The sequence below is a fragment of the Terrapene carolina genome, unplaced genomic scaffold, assembly GCF_002925995.2.
Source record: "Terrapene carolina triunguis isolate 2854851 unplaced genomic scaffold, T_m_triunguis-2.0 Scaffold84, whole genome shotgun sequence".
NCBI classification, from domain to species: Eukaryota; Metazoa; Chordata; order Testudines; family Emydidae; genus Terrapene; species Terrapene triunguis.
The window spans coordinates 35,749,686-35,769,244 of record NW_020664435.1 but is presented as its reverse complement, the minus strand read 5'-3'; the positions used below and the strand labels follow the sequence as shown (position 1 = coordinate 35,769,244).

The 19,559-nt window shown below is 37.4% G+C and overlaps 1 protein-coding gene across 3 annotated transcripts in view; it reads left to right on the top strand.

Annotated features, from left to right (window-relative positions):
• MINDY3 (MINDY lysine 48 deubiquitinase 3) overlaps window positions 1-18,963 on the top strand; it is a 78,130-nt gene extending 59,167 nt beyond the window's left edge. For all 3 annotated transcript variants that reach the window (XM_024208855.3, XM_024208857.3, XM_024208856.3), the window contains 5 exons: window positions 7,749-7,821; window positions 8,943-9,015; window positions 13,315-13,402; window positions 15,839-15,910; window positions 17,889-18,963. In XM_024208855.3, the coding sequence (XP_024064623.1) occupies window positions 7,749-7,821; window positions 8,943-9,015; window positions 13,315-13,402; window positions 15,839-15,910; window positions 17,889-18,038 (456 nt within the window). In that variant the 3' untranslated portion in view covers window positions 18,039-18,963. The remainder of the gene's footprint in view (window positions 1-7,748; window positions 7,822-8,942; window positions 9,016-13,314; window positions 13,403-15,838; window positions 15,911-17,888) is intronic.
• Window positions 18,964-19,559: the final 596 nt, after the last annotated feature.

Genomic DNA, 19,559 nt, shown 5'->3' with positions numbered 1-19,559 from the left:
TATAAGGTTAAATAGAAATGGGCTCAGAGCGTTAGTTAAACAGAAACAGTAATATTGGCTATAAACTTTTTTTTGAAAGTGAGAAACATATAAAGTATGTTTGAACTATATGCTTCTCTGTATCAAATAAGGTGCGGGTTTGAATGCTACTGATCTGTTACTGGTGAACACATTTTTATATGTAATGCAAATCAACCACATAAAAATAACGTTAACTCTTATAGGTACAACAGTGAACTACAGCTAGTAGACAGGAATTGGCCTTAACTTTCTGTGTATTGGCAATTGGTGCCATAACTGAACTGATTACATGTAAGCTTTTCTGGGTGACCCAGTCTTTTAATGGTAGGGTAACTTGTTACCAGGTAAGGGGATCAATTTGAGCTTCATACTTCACTCAGAAGATGGTGAAGCACTAGCAGGGATTGACAGCAATCCATCCAGCCCATTCGGTAGTGGCTTGATAGGCTTCACTGGGTATTGTCTTATTTCCCAGCCAATCATTTTAATATAGGTCTATAGCAAGTCGCTGAAAGACCTTAAGGATTTGGGAGAAGGAAAGAAATTCTTGAAATGAGAAGAGCCTAGAACAAACATATTCTATTTCCTTCAATACTATACTGAAAAACAAATCACTCCTTTCTTGAATGGTTGTAAACTACATCTGCCTGGCTAAAGTCCTTTAAGGAGAATGCAAGCATGGTGGGAACTCCTCCCTCAAAGCCACCTTCTACCTTTAACTTGCAGTAGTTTCAACTGCCAATTTTTAATACGATCTTTAAGTTTAGACTTATCTCTGCACGCTTTGTGGGCTCGCAGATCAACCAAGTACTTCTGTTTTGTGTTAAAACACTGTTTCTACTAAAATATACTTTGTATATCATACCAATATTTCATGTTATTTACTTTGTATTCATATTTTGATATATAAAAGGACACTAAACAAAAACTTAGAAAATCTAGATCTTGCGTTTTTTGTGATGCAATGAGTTCTATCTTTGGAGGTGAAAGGTCTAGTGCATCTAATTAAAATCATTCTTTGGTTACACATGATGATCACTTTTAGTCTGCCTAGTTTGTCTGTCCATATCGCAAAAGCACTGCATGCTTGGTATTCTATACTATGGTGTTGCCCCGAACTGGAGTAGCATGGCGTCACTGGTCAGTATTGTGCTGAATTGACAGAATTTTGTGTGTAAGCTTGTACTGAGTGTGCTTTGAGGTATTGTTGTTGATGTCATCGTGATATGCTGGGTATTTAGCGCTCTTGAAAATTAGACTGCTTCGGAGCCTAACTTTTTGGAATCCATTTTTTTAAAACAATCTTAGCATCTGTGTCCTTCAAGTGGGAAGACTTGCTGTATTGTATTTTAGAAGTAACAATTATCAATTTATTGAATGTAGTGAGATGAAAGTTGGTGTGAACTACAAAAAAGATGGCCTTTGTAATACTTTAGGAATGGTGTAAATCTACAGATTAGCTTGGAATAGTTATAAAAAAATTAATGTAATCTTTATCAAACTTAGGCACTTCTTACATATATTGATGTTTTAACTTGAAATTAGGCAAACAATGTAGAAAAATATTTTACAAGATATTTTAATAGTAATAAAGTATTACTGTAAGTCATGTACTTACTGTAGTATGTATAGAACTTCTAAATATTTCATATCCAAGTGGGCTTGAATTAAAAGGATAATAGGTCCTTCAATGAAGAGTGTTGTAAAAAACTCAAAACAGGTATGTCATCACAGTTTATTCATTATAGCAATTCTTATGAGCTGTTTTGGATTTGCAGGACAAACTTCTGGAATGTTTTCATTAGAACTTACTAAGAATATATTTTGCCTCTAAGAATAAACATGAGATCTTAAAATAACTGGTATTATTGAAGAGAACTTTTGAAAGTTGTAAAAATGGCTATTTGTATATCACCAGAGCCACAGGGTGAAATATGATTTTCTTGCCTCTTGGGACATGGGGTACTTTAAAAGTGTTGAATAAGTGTTATGATAATCTGTTAATGAGATTTCCTTGTATGGAAGTTTCAATGTGTGGAATGTTATCAAATGCAGTTCACAAGGCTGGAGGTTTGTTTTTCATATTTTGGCAGAAATGATGGAATTTCAATTTGGGCAGTTGAAGTACATTTTTGTTAGATGTTTGCCACATTTTTAAGCTTTACTGACTGAAGTTCATATTTTCCATTTATTTTCATTGCAGAAACATTGGAGAAGGGTAGTCAATTTATTTTTTTGTCAAGGTCCAAATTTCTTGGTCAAAGGTATAGTCAAGGGCCAGCATCCAGAGAAAATAATAATAAAAAACAAACAATAATAAGTAAATAAAAAGATTTGGAGGTCCATTCAAAAGTGTCTGGTGGTCCAGATTTGGCCCACATTCTGCCTATTGACTATCCCTGCCGTAGGGAATGCGGGTCATAGACGTATGAAGGTGTTTTAATTTGTTTTTACTTGCTATCATAGCACAATATTCCATCTGAAGTCTAAAGTTACTATGAACTTTAGGGTTTTTTCACACTTTTAAAAAAAGTACAAGTTTATTTTCTTGGCACTTCTCTGTGGTAGCTAATGGTGCTTTTCTGATCTTGCTATTTTAAACAATGAAAACTGTAGTGTAGAGTTAAAGCTTCATGTAAAGCAAATTATGTAATCTCTTCTTGAATGACTTACATAGAACATCAAAATTCCATACTTTAAAAATTTAATGCATAACAAATAGCTGGCTTTATTCCAATTTAGCATTTGGCTTAAAATTGTAGCCATTTACTGTACAAGCATACAATTTACTTCAGATGCCAATTAATGAATAGAAAGACTGATTCCTTGTGTTCCTCCGTGGTCACGCATATTGAAACGAGAAGATAGGCATGTGCGTGGCCCAACACAAATTATGAATATTTACATTATTTCAGTTTTGTTACCAAATGAAGACCATTAAACAAGTAATCAAGTCATATCTATGGGAATTTGTTGGAGATATTTTGAGAATGGGAACTCTTCTTCCGTATCCTGTGGAATTGTAAAAAGTTAAACAAGTACAAGATCATATTGTGACAGGTTAAAGGGACCTAAAAATAGCCTCTCCAATCCTTAGTCTATCATTCGCCTGGAAAGAAGCCAGCAGCTCCTCAGTCCACTTGCCTTGACAAAAGTTTCTGTTAGACCAAGTGAAGAGTCTTTCAGGCCCTGTATAAAATTAGGAAGGAGTTGTGTTCGAAAGGTTCCAGCCTGAGTGTCTTTTTGTCTTGTCCTCCACCCCCAAATACAGTTCTATTAAACTTAATCAGAGCATTCTGGATATTCATTATTGCTGCAATGTTTCATTTTCTTCGTACTTAAAGTTCTTAAGATTGTTTTTTTTAACTTTTTCAAATATTATTTATTTGTATTACTGTAGTGCCTATGGGCCATAGTCATAGACCAGGACCCCATTGTACTAGGTACTGTACAAATACAGAACAAAAAGACAGCCACTGCCTCAAGGGTTTTATAATCTGATAAGAGACAACAGATGGATATAGACAGATGAGGGAGTACAAGTAAACAATGAAATAATATTGGTCATGATAGGCACATGAGCAGCCTAACCGTTGTAAAGTTTTTTGTAGGCTTCGTGGCAAAGGAGAGATTTGAAGGTGGGTAATCAAGTCAGTAGCTTTGTAGACGTTTATAGGGAGTGCCTTCCAAGCCTATGGGTCAGCATGGGAGAAAGCAATGAAGGTGTGTTACAAAATTGAACAAGTGGGCAGTGGAGGCTGGCATCACAGGTCAATAGGAGATGAGTGTCAACAGCAAAATAGTGAATGAGAGATGATTGATAGGGTGGGAATTGGCTGAATGGCCTTGGAAGTGAATATGAGCAGCTTGTTTGATGTAGAAATGGGGGGCAAGTAGAGGGATTCAAAGAGGGATAATGCGATCAAAGCAATGCCCTAGGAAAATATTTGCAATAGTGTTCTGACTGGATATGAGTGGGGCAAGTTTGCATTTGTCAAGGCTAGAGAGAAGGTGTGGATAAAGTAAATAAGGAAGTGTTATTTACTCCTTCTCACAACACAAGAACTAGGGGTCACCAAATGAAATTAATAGGCAACAGGTTTAAAACAAACAGAAGGAAGTATTTCTTCACACAATGCAGTCAGTCTGTGGAACTCTTTGTCAAAGGATGTTATGAAGGTCAAGACTATAACGGTTCAAAAAAGAACTAGATAAATTCATGAAGGATAGGTGCATCAATGGCTATTAGCCAGGATGGGGAGAGATGGTGTCCCTAGCCTCTGCTTTCCAGAAATGGATGACGGGATGGATCACTTGATGATTATCTGTTCTGTTTATTCCCTCTGAAGCATCTGGCATGGGCCACTGTTGGAAGATGGGATACTGGGTTAGAATGACCTTAGGTCTGACCCAATATGGTCGTTCTTATGTTAAGGATGTTGCAGTAACGGAGATGCAAGATAAAAAGCTAATTTTGTTCCCTCCATCAAACTTCTGTTACAACCTTTGGTTGGAAGTATTATTATCTTTTAATCCTATCGTTTGGTAGTGTAACAGTTTGGGGTTTTTTTGCAAAACTTACAGTTGGGAAAGGGGCTCAGATAAAGTATATAAACATGAGAATGTACTACTAAAAGTATTGAGGTTCTATAACATTGTTCTAGTTATCAAACTTATTACAGTGCCTTTTTATTAGTTTTCCTTAAATAGGAATGCCATTTATTTTAAGTTGTACAAATTGTTCATCACATATGGGGATTCCTAATATGTCATTGTATGCCAATTTAGCATCGTAAAGAAGTAAATCGTTACATATACTTTCAATGAATTATGAGAGCAAGGTTACAAACTTACCTTCCCATTCAGGGAGGTATTTAAGCACATGCCAACGTTAAAGTTAAGCATATTTTTAAATATCTTGCTCATTTGGAGCGTTTGCAATTGAGACCTAATATAAGAATGAAATTCTGGTTGAATGCATTTCACTTCTATTTTTCCCTGAAGTAGCTTTTTCTTCCTTTAATCTAATATGTGGGTCACTGTACTAAAATAACATACTTTATGTAGATGCATGGCTTCCGTTTATGTCTACTCAGTTAAATTGAACAATAGTACAGGCCTGCACAATCCAGACTAAAACCATTTATCTCATACTGAAATCTGCTGACTGAAAGTATTGTCTTTGATTTTCTGCTTTAAGAAAATGAAAATAAATTAGAAAAAAATGTTTTGTACTCTGTGGGTCATTTTAAATAGGTAGGGTAACTTTTTTTTTTTTTTTTAAACTTGTAACAAATTATTTAGGTTTAGTGCAATGTAAACATAAGACTGGAAAGGACTTCCTGGGTCATTGAGTCCAGTCTCTTGCTGTTGCCGTCAGCCCTGTCATATAATCCAATTGATAAATTTATCCAGATCAATCTTAAAACTATAGTTAGGTTGTTTGCCCCCACTACTCTCCTCTTATGATTAGAAACCTTCTAATTTCCAACCTAAATGTATTCATGGCCAGTTTATGCCCATTTGTTCTTGTGCCAACATTGTCCTTTACTTTAAATAGCTCTTCTCCCTCCCTGATGTTTTACCCCTTGCCCCCCAATGCATTTACAGAGAGCAATCTTATCCCCCCCTCATCCTTCATTTTGCAAGGCTAAATAAGCCAAGGTCTTTCCTCTAGTAGGATAGGCTCTGCAGTCCTCTGGTCGTCCTAATATCCCTTCTCTGCATCTGTTTCAGTTTTAATTCATCTTTCTGGTTACATGGGTAACCAGAATTTTACACAGTATTCCAGATGAGGTCTTATCAGTGCCTTGTGCAACGATATAAATACTTCTCTAGCTCTACTGGAAATACCTCACCAGATATATCCTAGGATCGCATTTGCCTTTTTTTACAGCCACATCACATTGGTGGCTCAGTCATCCTGTGATCAACAAATGCACCTAGGTCTGTCTTTCTCCTGTCATTTCCAAAGATAAGTTCCAGCTTATCACAGAAATTCTTATATGTCTAGGAACAAAGAATGTAGGCCATACTTACAATGTGGAGGACTCTATTCTGGTAATCAGTGATTCTGAAAAAGATTTGGGAGTGGATAATCTCCTGAACTTGAGCTCCCAGTGTGCTTTGGCCAAAAGGGCTGATATGATCCTGGAACGCATAAACAGGAATCTCGAGTAAGAGTAGAGATGTTATTTTTATCTATGTGTTGGGCACTGATGTGACTGCTACTGGAATACTGTGTCCAGTACTTGTTTCCACAGTTCAAGAAGCAAGTCAATAAACTGGAGATAGTTCAGAGGAGAGCCATGAAAACGATGGAAGGATTTATAAAACATGATACTCAGTTTAGCTTAACAAAGACTTGATTAGTCTATAAGTACCTACATGGGGAACAAGTATTTGATAATGGGCTCTTCAGTCTAGCAAAGAAAGGTATAACATGTTCTAATGGCTGGAAGGTGAAGCTAGACAAATTCAGACAGGAAATAAGGTGTAAATTTTTAAATGAAGATAGATAATCATTGGAACAATTTACCAAGGGTCATGATGGATTCTCCATCACTGGCAACTTTTAAATCAAGATTGGATGTTTTTCTGAAAGATCTACTATAGGAATTATTTTGGGAACGCTCTATAGCGTGTTATACAGGAGATCAGACTAGATGATCCCAATGGTCTCTTCTGGCCTTGGAATCTCTGAAAGTCATACAATTCTTCCTGTATAATATTCCTATGCTTTTCTGTATTGACAATGACTCCCAACTTTGTCCTCAGCAAATTTCCTTAGTACACTAAGGCAAATATTAATTTAGATTGTTTCCAAAAACAGTCCTTGAGGAGCTCCACTAGTGACCTCTCTCCAGCCTCATAGTTCTTTCAGCATAACCCAATAGTGGGCAACCTCTGGCCCGCCGCTTTCCGCAGCTCCCATTGGCCGGTAGCGGCAAACTGCGGCCACTGGTATCTGCGGGGGGCCATGCCTGTGGACAGTCAATGTCAGCAAAATGTCTCGTGGCCCGCAATCAGATTACCCTGATCGCAGGTTGACCACCACTGGCATAACCTATTGTCTTCTTCCCTTTAGCTAATTCCTTACCCACCTAACAATTCTTTTATTAATTTCCTTTTTTTTTCCATTTTAACTAATCTCCATATCAAATTTCTTACTGAAGTCCAGATTAGATTCATTGCATTTCCCTTGTCTAAAGAACTCAGTTATTTTTTCAAAGAAAGTTATTGGGCTAGTTTGGCATGATCTATCTCTGGTATACCCATCTGCATTTTACCGACTTTTCTGGTTTTTTCCATGTCTTTAATTATTCTTGTCTTAAAACATTTATTTTAAAGAGTATTTAACTTTGATTTAAAGTGTATGGCTTTTTAGATTCAAAAGGATTTAGTTGCCAATATAAGCATCCCAATTATAACACTTTTTGCTCTTGGAATCAGCTATTTCTGTGCCATGACATCTGCATGACAAGCTATATCCATACCAGGATAGTTGTCTGGAAAGCCATCTAAATAAACCGTAACGCATTCTTAACGCAACCTTTTTGAACACCACCAATGTGTGGAATTAACTTGAAGCTAATGCTTACCTCTGCCATTATACTTTTTCTTCATTAATTTAAGGTTTGAAATTTTTCAGTATGGTCATGTATTTTCATAGTGAAACAATATGTATTGGTCTGAAATAATGAATCTTGTGGAACTTTCTTGTTTAGGATTTGGCCCTTGTTGCCCCTGAAGCTCCTTCAGAACAAGCCAGAAGAGTTTTTCAAACGTATGACCCAGAAGGTAAGGCTGCTTTTTTTATTCTTTTAAAGCTTTGGGTTGAAATCTTTATATTAACTTTCTGGAAAAATAGGGCAACAGTTTTACAATATATGCAAAACATTGCACCTCCAGTAGTACAGTCCCCTGCATTGTAAGGCACACTGCTCATGATAAGGCTTAATATTGATTCACAGGGTATGTGTACACTACTGCTGGAAGGTGTAAATTCCAGCTTGGGAGACATACCTGCACGATCTCTGATTTAGTGAGCTAGTGTGCTATAAATCATACATGGCTGCCCTGTGTATGATCTCATCCAAGACCATAGGTATGTACTTGGCACAGCTAGCCCCTCCCGTTGCTTGCACTGCCATGGCTACACTGCTATTTTTAATGAGCTAGCACAATCAGAGCTAGTTACAGATATGTCTCCTCAGGCTGGAATTCACATCTTCCAGCTCTTGTGTAGACGGACATACCCATAGGGAAGTGTGCTACCTCCTGATTAACCAACAAATCACAAAGTGTTGCTGTTTATCAACCTAGTAATAAAATGGACAAGCCTCTTGAAAACTACAGAGCATGAGGAAGTCAAATATAGCAATAGTAGGAAGTAGAGTTCTTACTGTAAACTTTTCAACACTGGGGACTTTGTATGTTTCTTTGTATGTGACCCACCACTTTCCCTAATCTTACATTTTCGAAAAATGTAAGACTTTCATACCTGATCCATTGTGTTCTGAGCGGTATGACAAGAACTGAAAAATTCCTTAGTTTCATTTTAGAAATCAGAAGTTGCCTGATATTCACATTTTATTTTAATTAGAAACAAGTTTAGAAACATTCTCTCACCATTTTAAGGTGGCATGATATGTCTATTAGTAAAAAATTGTTTTAAGTTTAATAAGGTTCACATTTTCAAATGTTTTAGAAAAATGGCATTTTTAAGACCTGTAGGCCTGCAGTTTTTTAATTGATGAAATATGTATGGAAATCATGAGTTCTAAGACATCTTTTAACTTTACAGTGCGCTCTCAAATTCTAAGATGTGGGTTTGATTACCAGTATTTTGGGTAAAATCCATAATCTTGAAGTGTTTTCAGTTTATTTTCCCCTAATGAGAAAATTTGTCCCATTTGTAGATAATGGATTTATACCTGATACCCTTCTAGAAGATGTAATGAAGGCTTTGGACCTTGTATCAGATCCTGAATAGTAAGTATAATTTGTGTAGCTAAATTTTCATTTAACAGATTAGTTATGGGTTGGTTTTATCTTGAATTGTTAGTACAGGTCTGTCTCATCTTACGCGGGGGTTCCGTTCCGCAGTTAGCGCGTAAAGCGAAAACCGCGTATAGCCAAAATCCCATTGAGTTCAATGGCAGGCGAAATTGCCCGCACTACAGGTATAGTATTAAAACTGTTGTTTTTCTCTCTTTTTTTGTTTGTTTGTTTTTGTTTTTGCCGACCGCGTAAAGTTGAAATCGCGCATGTTAAATGCGTGTAAGATGTGACAGACCTGTACATCTAATTCTGTGTAGTGTCCTACGGACAATGTCTCAAAATATTGAGTCAGTTGTAAATGAAAGAAAAAAGGCCTAAAGATAATATTCAAAATAATTTTTGATTTAGAAAGAAGAGTCTTTCCTAGCTCCCAGTTATTGGCTATTTGTGACCCACGTTTCTGTAAGTGCATGTATTTGCCTATGACAACCCAATACTGCAAGGTGAATCTGTGTGCTAGAAAAACAAGGTCTCTCAACAGCAGACCACCATGTTACAGGAAGATTTAATACCATCCTAGAGCTCAAAGTTCAAACTGCTTTTCAGATTGATTGTGTTTCTGTATGGTTGCATTTTATGTAGTTGTACTTAGCTCTATGTGAAACATATTTTCCCTTCCAGAGGGGAACAGAATTTTGCAAATTCTAGGGAAAGAGCCTGATTTGGGAGGCTTGGAAAGGCTGCTTTTGTTCTACTGCCTCTAAAAAATCTGCTTTGGAAAAGGGAAAAATCCTCCTTCCAAATCCAGCTCTTTCAGAAATGGCTGCTTGCGTTTTAGGATATTTGTGGCATAATCATGACCTCTTATTGCACATGGAACATCAGGTGTTGTATGGTCAAGAATCTTTCACAAGAAAGGCATACCCTATTAAAAAGACTCCTTGCTGCAGATCAAGCTGTGGAATTTCTCCGTATCCATAGTCTGCAATATTTTCTCTGTTAAAGCAATAGTATTATAGAGTAGGTTCTGACCTATGTAGGTTCACCACATTTTTCAGCTGACATCTAAGTCTTTGTGTTTAGGGTCTCCAATCCATGAAATATGGAACAAACTTAAATAACGTAAAGAGTATTTGGATTCTTAATGCCTTATATGTTGTCATGCTGTTTTCTTTAAGATAAAAATCAAACGTGGTGGTTGCAAATGTGGTGTTCTTCAAAGCAAATAACATCTAAATTATGTATTTTTATATATATATATATATATATATATATATATATAGTTTCCTATAAGCTTCTACATCAGGCTGTGATCTCTTCAGATCTCAAAACCTAACCATCCTCAGACCTGCTCAGTATTTGGGAGGTGTGCAAGGAAAACCATTTGTGGTCGGATAGTTATGCTGGTGACTCAGTAGATGGAATTATTCTATTTCAGTTCTGAACGAATTCCTGCAACATGGCATTGAGGGCACTATTGCTGAAGGTGTCATCTTTAATTAGAGATGAAATGAAATTCTGCTAATTTGTGATTATTAAAGATCCTATGATACTCTTTAAAAGATTAGCCCTGTTTAGAATTTAGTTGTTTAGCCCTGTTTAGAATTTAGTTGTTTAGCCCTGTTTAGAATTTGATGGTTACATTTTCCCTAACTTCCATCTATATTTTCAGTTGGTTAATGTTTACTTTCTATATAAGAACGGCCAGTCTGGAGTCAGACCAATGGTCTGTGTAGCCCAGTATCCTGTCTTCTGACAGTGGCCAATGCCAGATGCTTCAAAAGGAATGAACAGAACCGGGCAATTATCAAGTCATCCATTCCCTGTCATCCAGTCCCAGCATCTGGTAGTCAGAGGCTTAGGGACACCAAGAGCATGGGGTTGCATCCCTGACCATCTTAACTAATTCTTTTTTAAATCCAGTTACAGTTTTGTCCTTCACAACATCCCCTGGTAATAAATTCCACAGGTTGACTGCATTATGTGAAGAAGTACTTTCCTTTGTTTGTTTTAAACCTGCAGCCTATTAATTTTATTGGGTGACTCCTAGATCTTGTGTTAGGTGAAGGGGTAAATAACACATTCACATTGTCCATATCATTCATGAATTTATAGACCGCTATCATATCCCCTTTCAGTAGTCTCTCTTCTGAATAGTCCCAGTCTTTATAATCTCTCCTCATATGGAAGCTGTTCCATACCCCCTAAATATTTTTGTTGCCCTTCTCTATACCTTTTTCCATATCTAAAATCTCATTTGAAATGGGGTAACCAGACCTGCCCACAGCATTCAAAGTGTGGGCACACCATGGATTTATATAGTGGCATTACGATATTTATATTTTATTATATATCCCGTTCCTAACATTCTCATAGCTTATTTGACTTCTTCCGCGCATTGAGCAGATGTTTTCAGAGAACTATCCACAATGACTCCAAGATCTTTCTTGAGTGATAACAGCTAATTTAGACCTCAACATTTTGTATGTACAGTTGGGATTATGCTTTCCAATGTGCATTATTTTGCATTTATCAACACTGAATTTCATCTGCCATTTTGTTGCCCAGTCACCCAGTTTTGTGAGATCCCTCTGTAACTCTTCACAGTCAGCTTTGGACTTAATTATCTTGAGTAATTTTGTATCATTTGCACCCTTTGCCACCTCACTATTTATCCCTTTTTGCAGATCATTTATGAATATGTTGAACAGCACAGATCCCAGTACTGATCCTTGGGAGATACTGCTATTTACCTTTCTCTGTTCTGGAAACTGACCATTTATGCCTATGCTTTGTTTCCTATCTTTTTTAACCAGTTACTGATCCATGGGAGGACTATCTTTTATCCCATGACTGCTTAAAACTAGACTTCAAACTTAGTGTGGCTGAGAGGTTTTTAAACAGTTGCTGTATTATTTTCTAGAGATGTATTTCAGTTAGTAAAGGGGTTTCTCTATATTCATTAGGTTAATTGCAGAGCATTTGAAACGTGGTATACGCTTGTGGGCTTATCTACAAAGTGAAATAATGCACCTTACAGGGGTGTGATTTCTAATGCACACTAATGTGTTGCGTGTTGATTGATCCGTGTACCCTGCTGCACTTTACCATAGCTCTGTCTGAAACAGTACTATGTTAAAGTGAGCTGTGGAAACAGTAGTGTGCACCAGCGGGCTCTACATGGACCAGTTTAATGCACAATATGTTAGTGCGCATTAGAAATCACACCCTCATACTGCATGTTGCTGCTCCATGTAAACAAGCCCTAAATATTCCTCATGTGCATTCTATCCACTAATCCATCATGCCTAGAACCTGTTCTAACATTCCAAAACTGAGCAGTTTTCAGACTACTTTGAAAAAAAATAATTAAAATGTTAAACACACCAAAGGTGTGGCTTGCTAGCAGAATGGTAAATATTCTGTCATGGACCAGTGACCAGTTTAAAATTGATGTTAAAATTCTGCTTGATTTACAGGAGTACTTAGATACTGTGTGAATTCTAAAATTTCTCATTCAGAAGCCTATCCTGGTAAACTTTTAGAACTAGACTGAGAGCTATGAAAAATATGAATACTTTTTAAAGCTCTGCTAAATAGTGTCTGTAAAATATATTGCATAAATAGAAATGTAAATGTTTTATCAACACTCATTTAGAACGGCTTGCACAAATCCCACATTACTGCCAATAAAGCTTTTATACTACTCCATGTATATTCTCATTTTCTCTGTTTTTGTATGTATAATATCAAAATAAATGTTAAGTGGTTTGGGCTACTTTAATATGAAAGGCACTATGTAAATATACTATGATAAACATGGGACCTTAGTTCAATTAAATTTATTCTTATCAACTTAATTTTAAAAATCTCTGAAATGTATTCATTGGTGGCTTTTCAAATCCCTATTTAAAAACAGGTTGTTTGGTCAGAGGTCTTCAAAGGATGACTGGTTTGTGTGTTTAAGATGTGGAATGCTTGCAGAATACAGTAAAATGTCTTCTGGGCTAAAGTGTAGGTTTTAGTCTGCCTGACTTTCAACTGACTTTACCTAATAAGGCAATCTTTCAAAATTATAACTACTTCAATTTTAAATAACAGATTACTTTAGTTTAAAAATAACTGCATTTTCTCAAATCTGGTGCCGTTCTGGTGCGTTTGTCATTTAAGAGTCTAGATCAAAAAACCTCAATATATTTGGCAGTCAGAGAGTTGTAGTACCACATAACATAGTCATGCAAGAATAAAAATGTGCAACTCATATTTTTGTATCCAATGTTCTTGTTTTAGTGTAAATCTCATGAAGACCAAATTAGACCCAGAAGGACTAGGAATCATATTACTGGGTCCCTTTCTGCAAGAATTTTTCCCTGAGCAGGTAACGTAGATGTTTTTTTCTACTTCTTATGCCATAGAACATTTTGTATTTCACTAAATAGGATTCTTCAGTGATGCGTTAAACATTCATACCTCTAATGTGCATTTTTGCAAAAGTATTTAGGCTAATAAATATTGCATTTTTTTGATACTTCGGGTCAGCAGGTAACTCTTTGCACTGTTCAGTTCAATATAACTGTCCCACATGATTAGCATTCCAAAATGTTTAAATGAAAAAGTATTCTAATTTGTAGCCTTCACACCAAAAAGCACTCACCGCTGAAGCTGCCAAGTGTCAGATAAGTAGAGCCCTGTGCAGATGCATCCGATCCGCTATCCACAAAAATTATCTGTGGATATCCGCGGATTTGCAGGGCTCTACACTGGGGGCCAGGCTGAGGCTCCAAGGCATCCCCCACGCCTGAGCCCAGTCGTGGAGAGCCTTGGGGAGCCCAGGCGAAGTCGCAGATCCTCCACCTGCCCTCGGCCGGGCGGGGAGTCTGGGGGGCGGGGACACAGCCAGGGGCTGTTCTCAGCCTCCCTTCCCTCCCGCACTGCGGGCAGGTGGTGGGTCCACTGCAGCTCCCCGGCTCGGTTCCACACTGGCCTGGGAGGGGTGAGACCTGTGGAGATGCCCTGGAGCTGCTCGAGCCCTCTGCCCAGGGCAGGTGGAGGGTCCGCCACAGCTCCCCACAGCTGCCTGCCCGACTGTTATCGTGGCTGGGCTGCAGCTCAGAGCTGCCCCTCTCCCCGGCCGGAGCCAGGTCGGAGAGAGTCACACTGGTAGCTGTGGGGAGCCGCAGCGGACCCTCCACCTGCCCTGGGTAGAGGTCCTGAGCAGCCCCCTGCAGGTGGAGAGACCCAGGCTCCCCACAGCTGCCAACGCAGCTCTCCTGGACCCAGCTCTGGCCGGGGGGGGCAGCGTGGAGCCGCCCGCCCGGCCACGGTAAGAGCCAAGCAGGCCCCCCGCCCAGTGTCCGTGCTCCCCAGGACCCCCGCCCAAGGCAGGTGGAGGATCCGTGCCGTGGTTCCTCACAGTTACCCGCCCGGCTCTTACCATCAGAGCCCTGCGCGGATACAAAATTTGTATCCGCATCCACGCTGCTATCTGCAGAAATGGTCCACAGATATAAAGCAGATACCCACGGACTTGCAGGTCTCTACAGATAAGAAGACAAAGTCAGATAAGGAGAAATTGTCATCAAGTATTTTAGATCTAAAATGCCGTTTCTCTTGCCTGGGAATTGGAAATCAGTTTTATTTTAATCTTTTGTGAGAATGAAATGGCCACAATGTTATGTACCAGTCTTGCAGCCTTTGTAGCAGCAGTTAGCTAACAAATATTATTCCCAGATTTTGCTGACCTAATCGATGCTAGGGCCCAAACAAATCTTTACACATCTCACTATATAACTTGAAGCTATAGTTAGTAAACAAAATAGCCTTATTAATTTCAGCCATGTTTGAAATACAAGAAAATCAGCATTTGTTTAAAAAAAAAAAAAAAAAAGTTATGAAAAATTTATTTTAAAGATAACAAGTGTTACTAAGGAAAAGTGAAACACCCACTACTATTTTAAAAGTATACTTGGCAATGCACCTTTTAAAGATGTAATATAGATCAGAAAAATGTACCGTTACAAAACAATACTGCAATGTGAAACACTAACACAACAATGATTCAAAAGCACTTCTAGAGCTTTGCTGCCAAAGATGGTAAGGACTGAATACATTAAGAGATGATTCAATGTCTGGAGGAAAAGTGTAAGCTGCAGCTTTCATTTTCTTAGGATTGAAAGGTCCAGAGCTGTGGAACCACTAGAAAGCTTTTTTTTAATTAAATTTTATTTCATACAAAAACTGATGTGTTGCAATTATTGACAAGTCTGGAAGCAATATACCACTGACAAAGTGGAATTAGTTGTTTTATTAAATTTAAATATCACTCTTTTTAACTCCAGACATGATTCTTCTGCACTTTTTGGTAAGTGAAGAAGGAATTCTTTCTTGGAAAGAATTTATTAAACCTTTTACTGAGTACTTAAGCATTCTAACTGTATCAGACTTAACAGTTTTAAGTAGCTAGTATTTTTGGGTGTTGAACATGAGTCACTTCGGAGGCCCAATTTTCAGAGTGTATATGCTCAACATTTTTTTTTTTTTTAAATCATTCCACTTCAAGATATTCAGTTGGGCACTGAATCATTAGTCTCTTTAGGCAACCCAAAATGTTCATCTATTAACAGGTTGTGGAACTGATTGACTGGGTGTTGTATTTTTCTCCTATGAGGGGCCTGGAAAATCTTCTGTATCTTGACTCACCTTTTTTTTCTGACCTACTTGCCCCTTTCCCATCAAGCAAAGTAATTGTAAAGAGAAAAAGGGTGCATGGTAAGCTGATTTTATGATATAAAATGAACTGTCTTGTTTATACCAGGACTCCAGTGTTCCAGAGTCATTCACTGTATATCACTACAATGGATTGAAGCAGTCTAATTATAATGAAAAGGTATGATGATCTGAGAGAAAATGAATTGGAACCTGCTTAGGAGAAACCAATAATCATGACCATGTGATAGCAGTTCACTGTCTTATGTGAAATGAGTTGATGTCAGTGCCATTCCTTGTGTCCATATTGCAGAACTGTCACCACATTTGACACTGAACAGTTGGCCAGGTCAAAATTTTTCAATAGAAACTTGTTTTGCAAAAATTCTCTGCTTTCCACAGAAAATTGATTTTTTTTCCCGTTCCGAAAACCAGAAATATTTCAGTTTGGAAATGCTACCTCATACTCCACTTCTCTTCTATATACCATTGTCATAACTATAAAGGGAAGAGTAACAGCTCTCCTGTGTACAGTACTATAAAATCCCTCCTGGCCAGAGACTCCAAAATCCTTTTACCTGTAAAGGGTTAAGAAGCCCAGGTAACCTGGCTGACACCTGACCCAAAGGACCAATAAGGGGACAAGATACTTTCAAATCTTGGAGAGGGGGGGAAAGGCTTTTGTTTGTGCTCTTTGTTTTGGGGGTTGATCGCTGTTGGGACTAAGAGGGACCAGACATCAATCCAGGCTCTCCACATCTTTCTGAACAAGTCTCTCATATTTCAAACTTGTAAGTAAACAGCCAGGCAAGGCGTGTTAGTTTACCTTTGTTTTCTCAACGTGTAAATGTACCTTTTACTAGAGTGTTTATCTCTGTTTGCTGTACTTTGAACCTAAGGCTAGAGGGGGGTCCTCTGAGCTCTTTAAGTTTGATTACCCTGTAAAGTTATTTTCCATCCTGATTTTACAGAGATGATTTTTACCTTTTTCTTTAATTAAAAGCCTTCTTTTTAAGAACCTGGTTGATTTTTCCTTGTTTTTAGATCCAAGGGGGTTGGATCTTGATCCACCAGGAGTTGGTGGGAGGAAGGAGGGGGGATGGTTAATTTCTCCTTGTTTTAAGATCCAAAGGGTTTGGATCTGTATTCACCAGGGAATTGGTGAAGAGTTTCTCAAGGCTTCCCAGGGAAGGGAATTAGCTTTGGGAATGGTGGCAGCGGACCAGATCTAAGCTGGTAGTTAAGCTTAGAAGTTTTCATGCAGGCCCCCACATTTGTACCCTAAAGTTCAGAGTGGGGAAGCAGCCTTGACAACCATGCTCTCTGGTCAAACCATATTTACTGTGGTACACCAGTCACACTCTTCCAGAGAGGAGGCAATGCATCATGGGAGATGTAGTCGGACCCAGAGAGGAGAATGGGGTTATGAGACAGATTAATTTAAACTCCCATAAATCACCACAGCAGCATTTCAAAATCAAAATTTCTGGTTATGGCCAAAAAAAGTGATATTCAAATTTCTGTCAAATCAAAGATTTGCATTTGAATTAAAAATATTCAGATCGTTTATAGTAACATTTACCTATATGAGCAAATTTCAGTGCTATAACTTTAGTGTTTCCATATATAGAAATGCAGACTTTGGTGCACTGAAAGCATTCTGCTTCAAAACTATACTATTACTCATCTGAAAATTTGGTCAAAACATGATTTCTGACTTTCTTGTAAGACTCATGCTATACTATAAGGAAAGATTTGTACGTGTTTTGCCTGTTGTGCTTTTTCATCTTTTTCTTATCTAAAGCAAATTGAGTTTGTTCAGTGAATGGCCTATTGCCTCAGACTTTTTGCATCATTTAAGTTCTCTATTTTATTTTTCTGCTTTGGCCTTTACTGTCAGTACGTGAACTGCATGAATAATCTATGCCCTGAATAGACGTTTCAGGCATCAACACCTACCAGTTAGATACTCTGGATCTCCTATTTCAATAAATGTGAACTACTTGTATAAAACCTTTAATTTGATTTGAGTTTTTCCTTTTGTTATGACAAGCGTGCTTTGTGACAAGTGGCTTCCTACACTGGGAAAACAACAGTCTATGTCTACCTTTAAAGGAATTTCAGGAAATATACTGAAGTAGATGGTTTTATTTTGACAGGTCATGTATGTAGAAGGCACAGCAGTTATTATGGGCTTTGAAGATCCAATGCTACAGACTGATGATACTCCAATAAAGCGCTGTTTGCAAACCAAATGGCCATATATAGAATTACTCTGGACCACAGATCGATCTCCTTCATTAAATTGATGTGTTTAGAAGAAATACTATACTACTATCTAATGCTTTACTGGGGGATTAAGAATTGGCATTTGCTGAAAGCAGTATACTTGACTGTATGAAGCTGTACACTGGTATCATTGATAAATTGTAAATAATGATTACAAACACTTCTCAGTGTTAATTGAAATATTTAATTTTTTTAATCAGATTGATTTCTCTTTATAATAGTTTGTCAATTTTGGCCATTGTGGTAGTATTGTGAGTTCTGTTCTTAAAAAAGCCTACTTATATCATCTAAATTTGCCATCTCATAAAGATTTGAAAAATGTCTAATACTGCAGTATCTGCATGTTAGGTATCAAATTAATCTTTCAACTGTAAAAACATTCTCTGTTTGCTTCTTCTTGAATCTTTTGGGCACGTTTTGTTATTTAAATTATACTGGCTTACATTACAGTATCATAATTTGCGGTCTGGACTGGCCTTGCACTGAATGTTTAAATGAGCTTAAACTCTCTGCAATTTTTTCTAAAATTTGGCTCTAACTAAACAACTTTTACAAAAATGGTAAAATTAGAAATAATTTCTAGGCTCTTACTACATAATATAAACTATAAAAGCCGTTTCGAGGCGGTTGTATATTGCTATGGCTTAGCTATCTGGCATGTTAAAAGTGAAGACAGAGTATGAGGAAAAATAAATGTATTAATATTTATTCAAAGTTGTATAAAGGAAATGTAAAAAATCAACAGCAGGAAGAATTTGTTCTATAATCTTTAAATTGTTCAGATTTATAGTATTGCCAAATACCTCTTCTCAATTTGTCCAAACAACAATGTAAGCCAGCTTTATTGTATGTGTTAAGTGCATGAGAACATCTGTTATTACATGAGTATATGCCTTTATTTATTATCTAGTTGTTAGCCCTAAATAAAACCTTTTCCCTGAACTATGACCTAGTACTTGCAAGTTTGTTTTTTCAATCTGACCTGTTTACTTCCTCTTCAATTTCTTTGTATTGAAAAAAATAACTGGATAGTAGAGGAGCTAAAAATGGACAATTTTTGAAGTAGAGTGATCTCTTGAGGATATAAACACAAGTTAAAGATAACTAAAGGATCACTTTCGTGCAGTTAATCCACTTAAACTTGCTGTTCACAGACCATAAATGCATAGTGTATATTAATATCAAGAGGGCTAAGAATTCATGTTTAGAAATGTATTTTCTCTACAATGTTTAGGTGGGGATACTTTCTTTTTATGTATAAATAACAGCATGAATTAGCTTGTTTCCCCATTAAGCAGACCTGTGTTGTTTGAATTGTCAAAACAAAATCTAACAAAACACCTGTATATTGCAGTATTTTCAGTGTAAGTTATGTAGTAATCGTAGAGAGAAATAACAAGCTTGCCTGCATGGCATTTTCAGTTATAGCCTCTGTATAAGCATAGAACCAGCTACAAATTTACATCTGGAAAACGTCAGCAGTGAAGTGCTACTCTTGGCTACATCCACATATTCATTCCGAACACTTAACTGTGTAATTA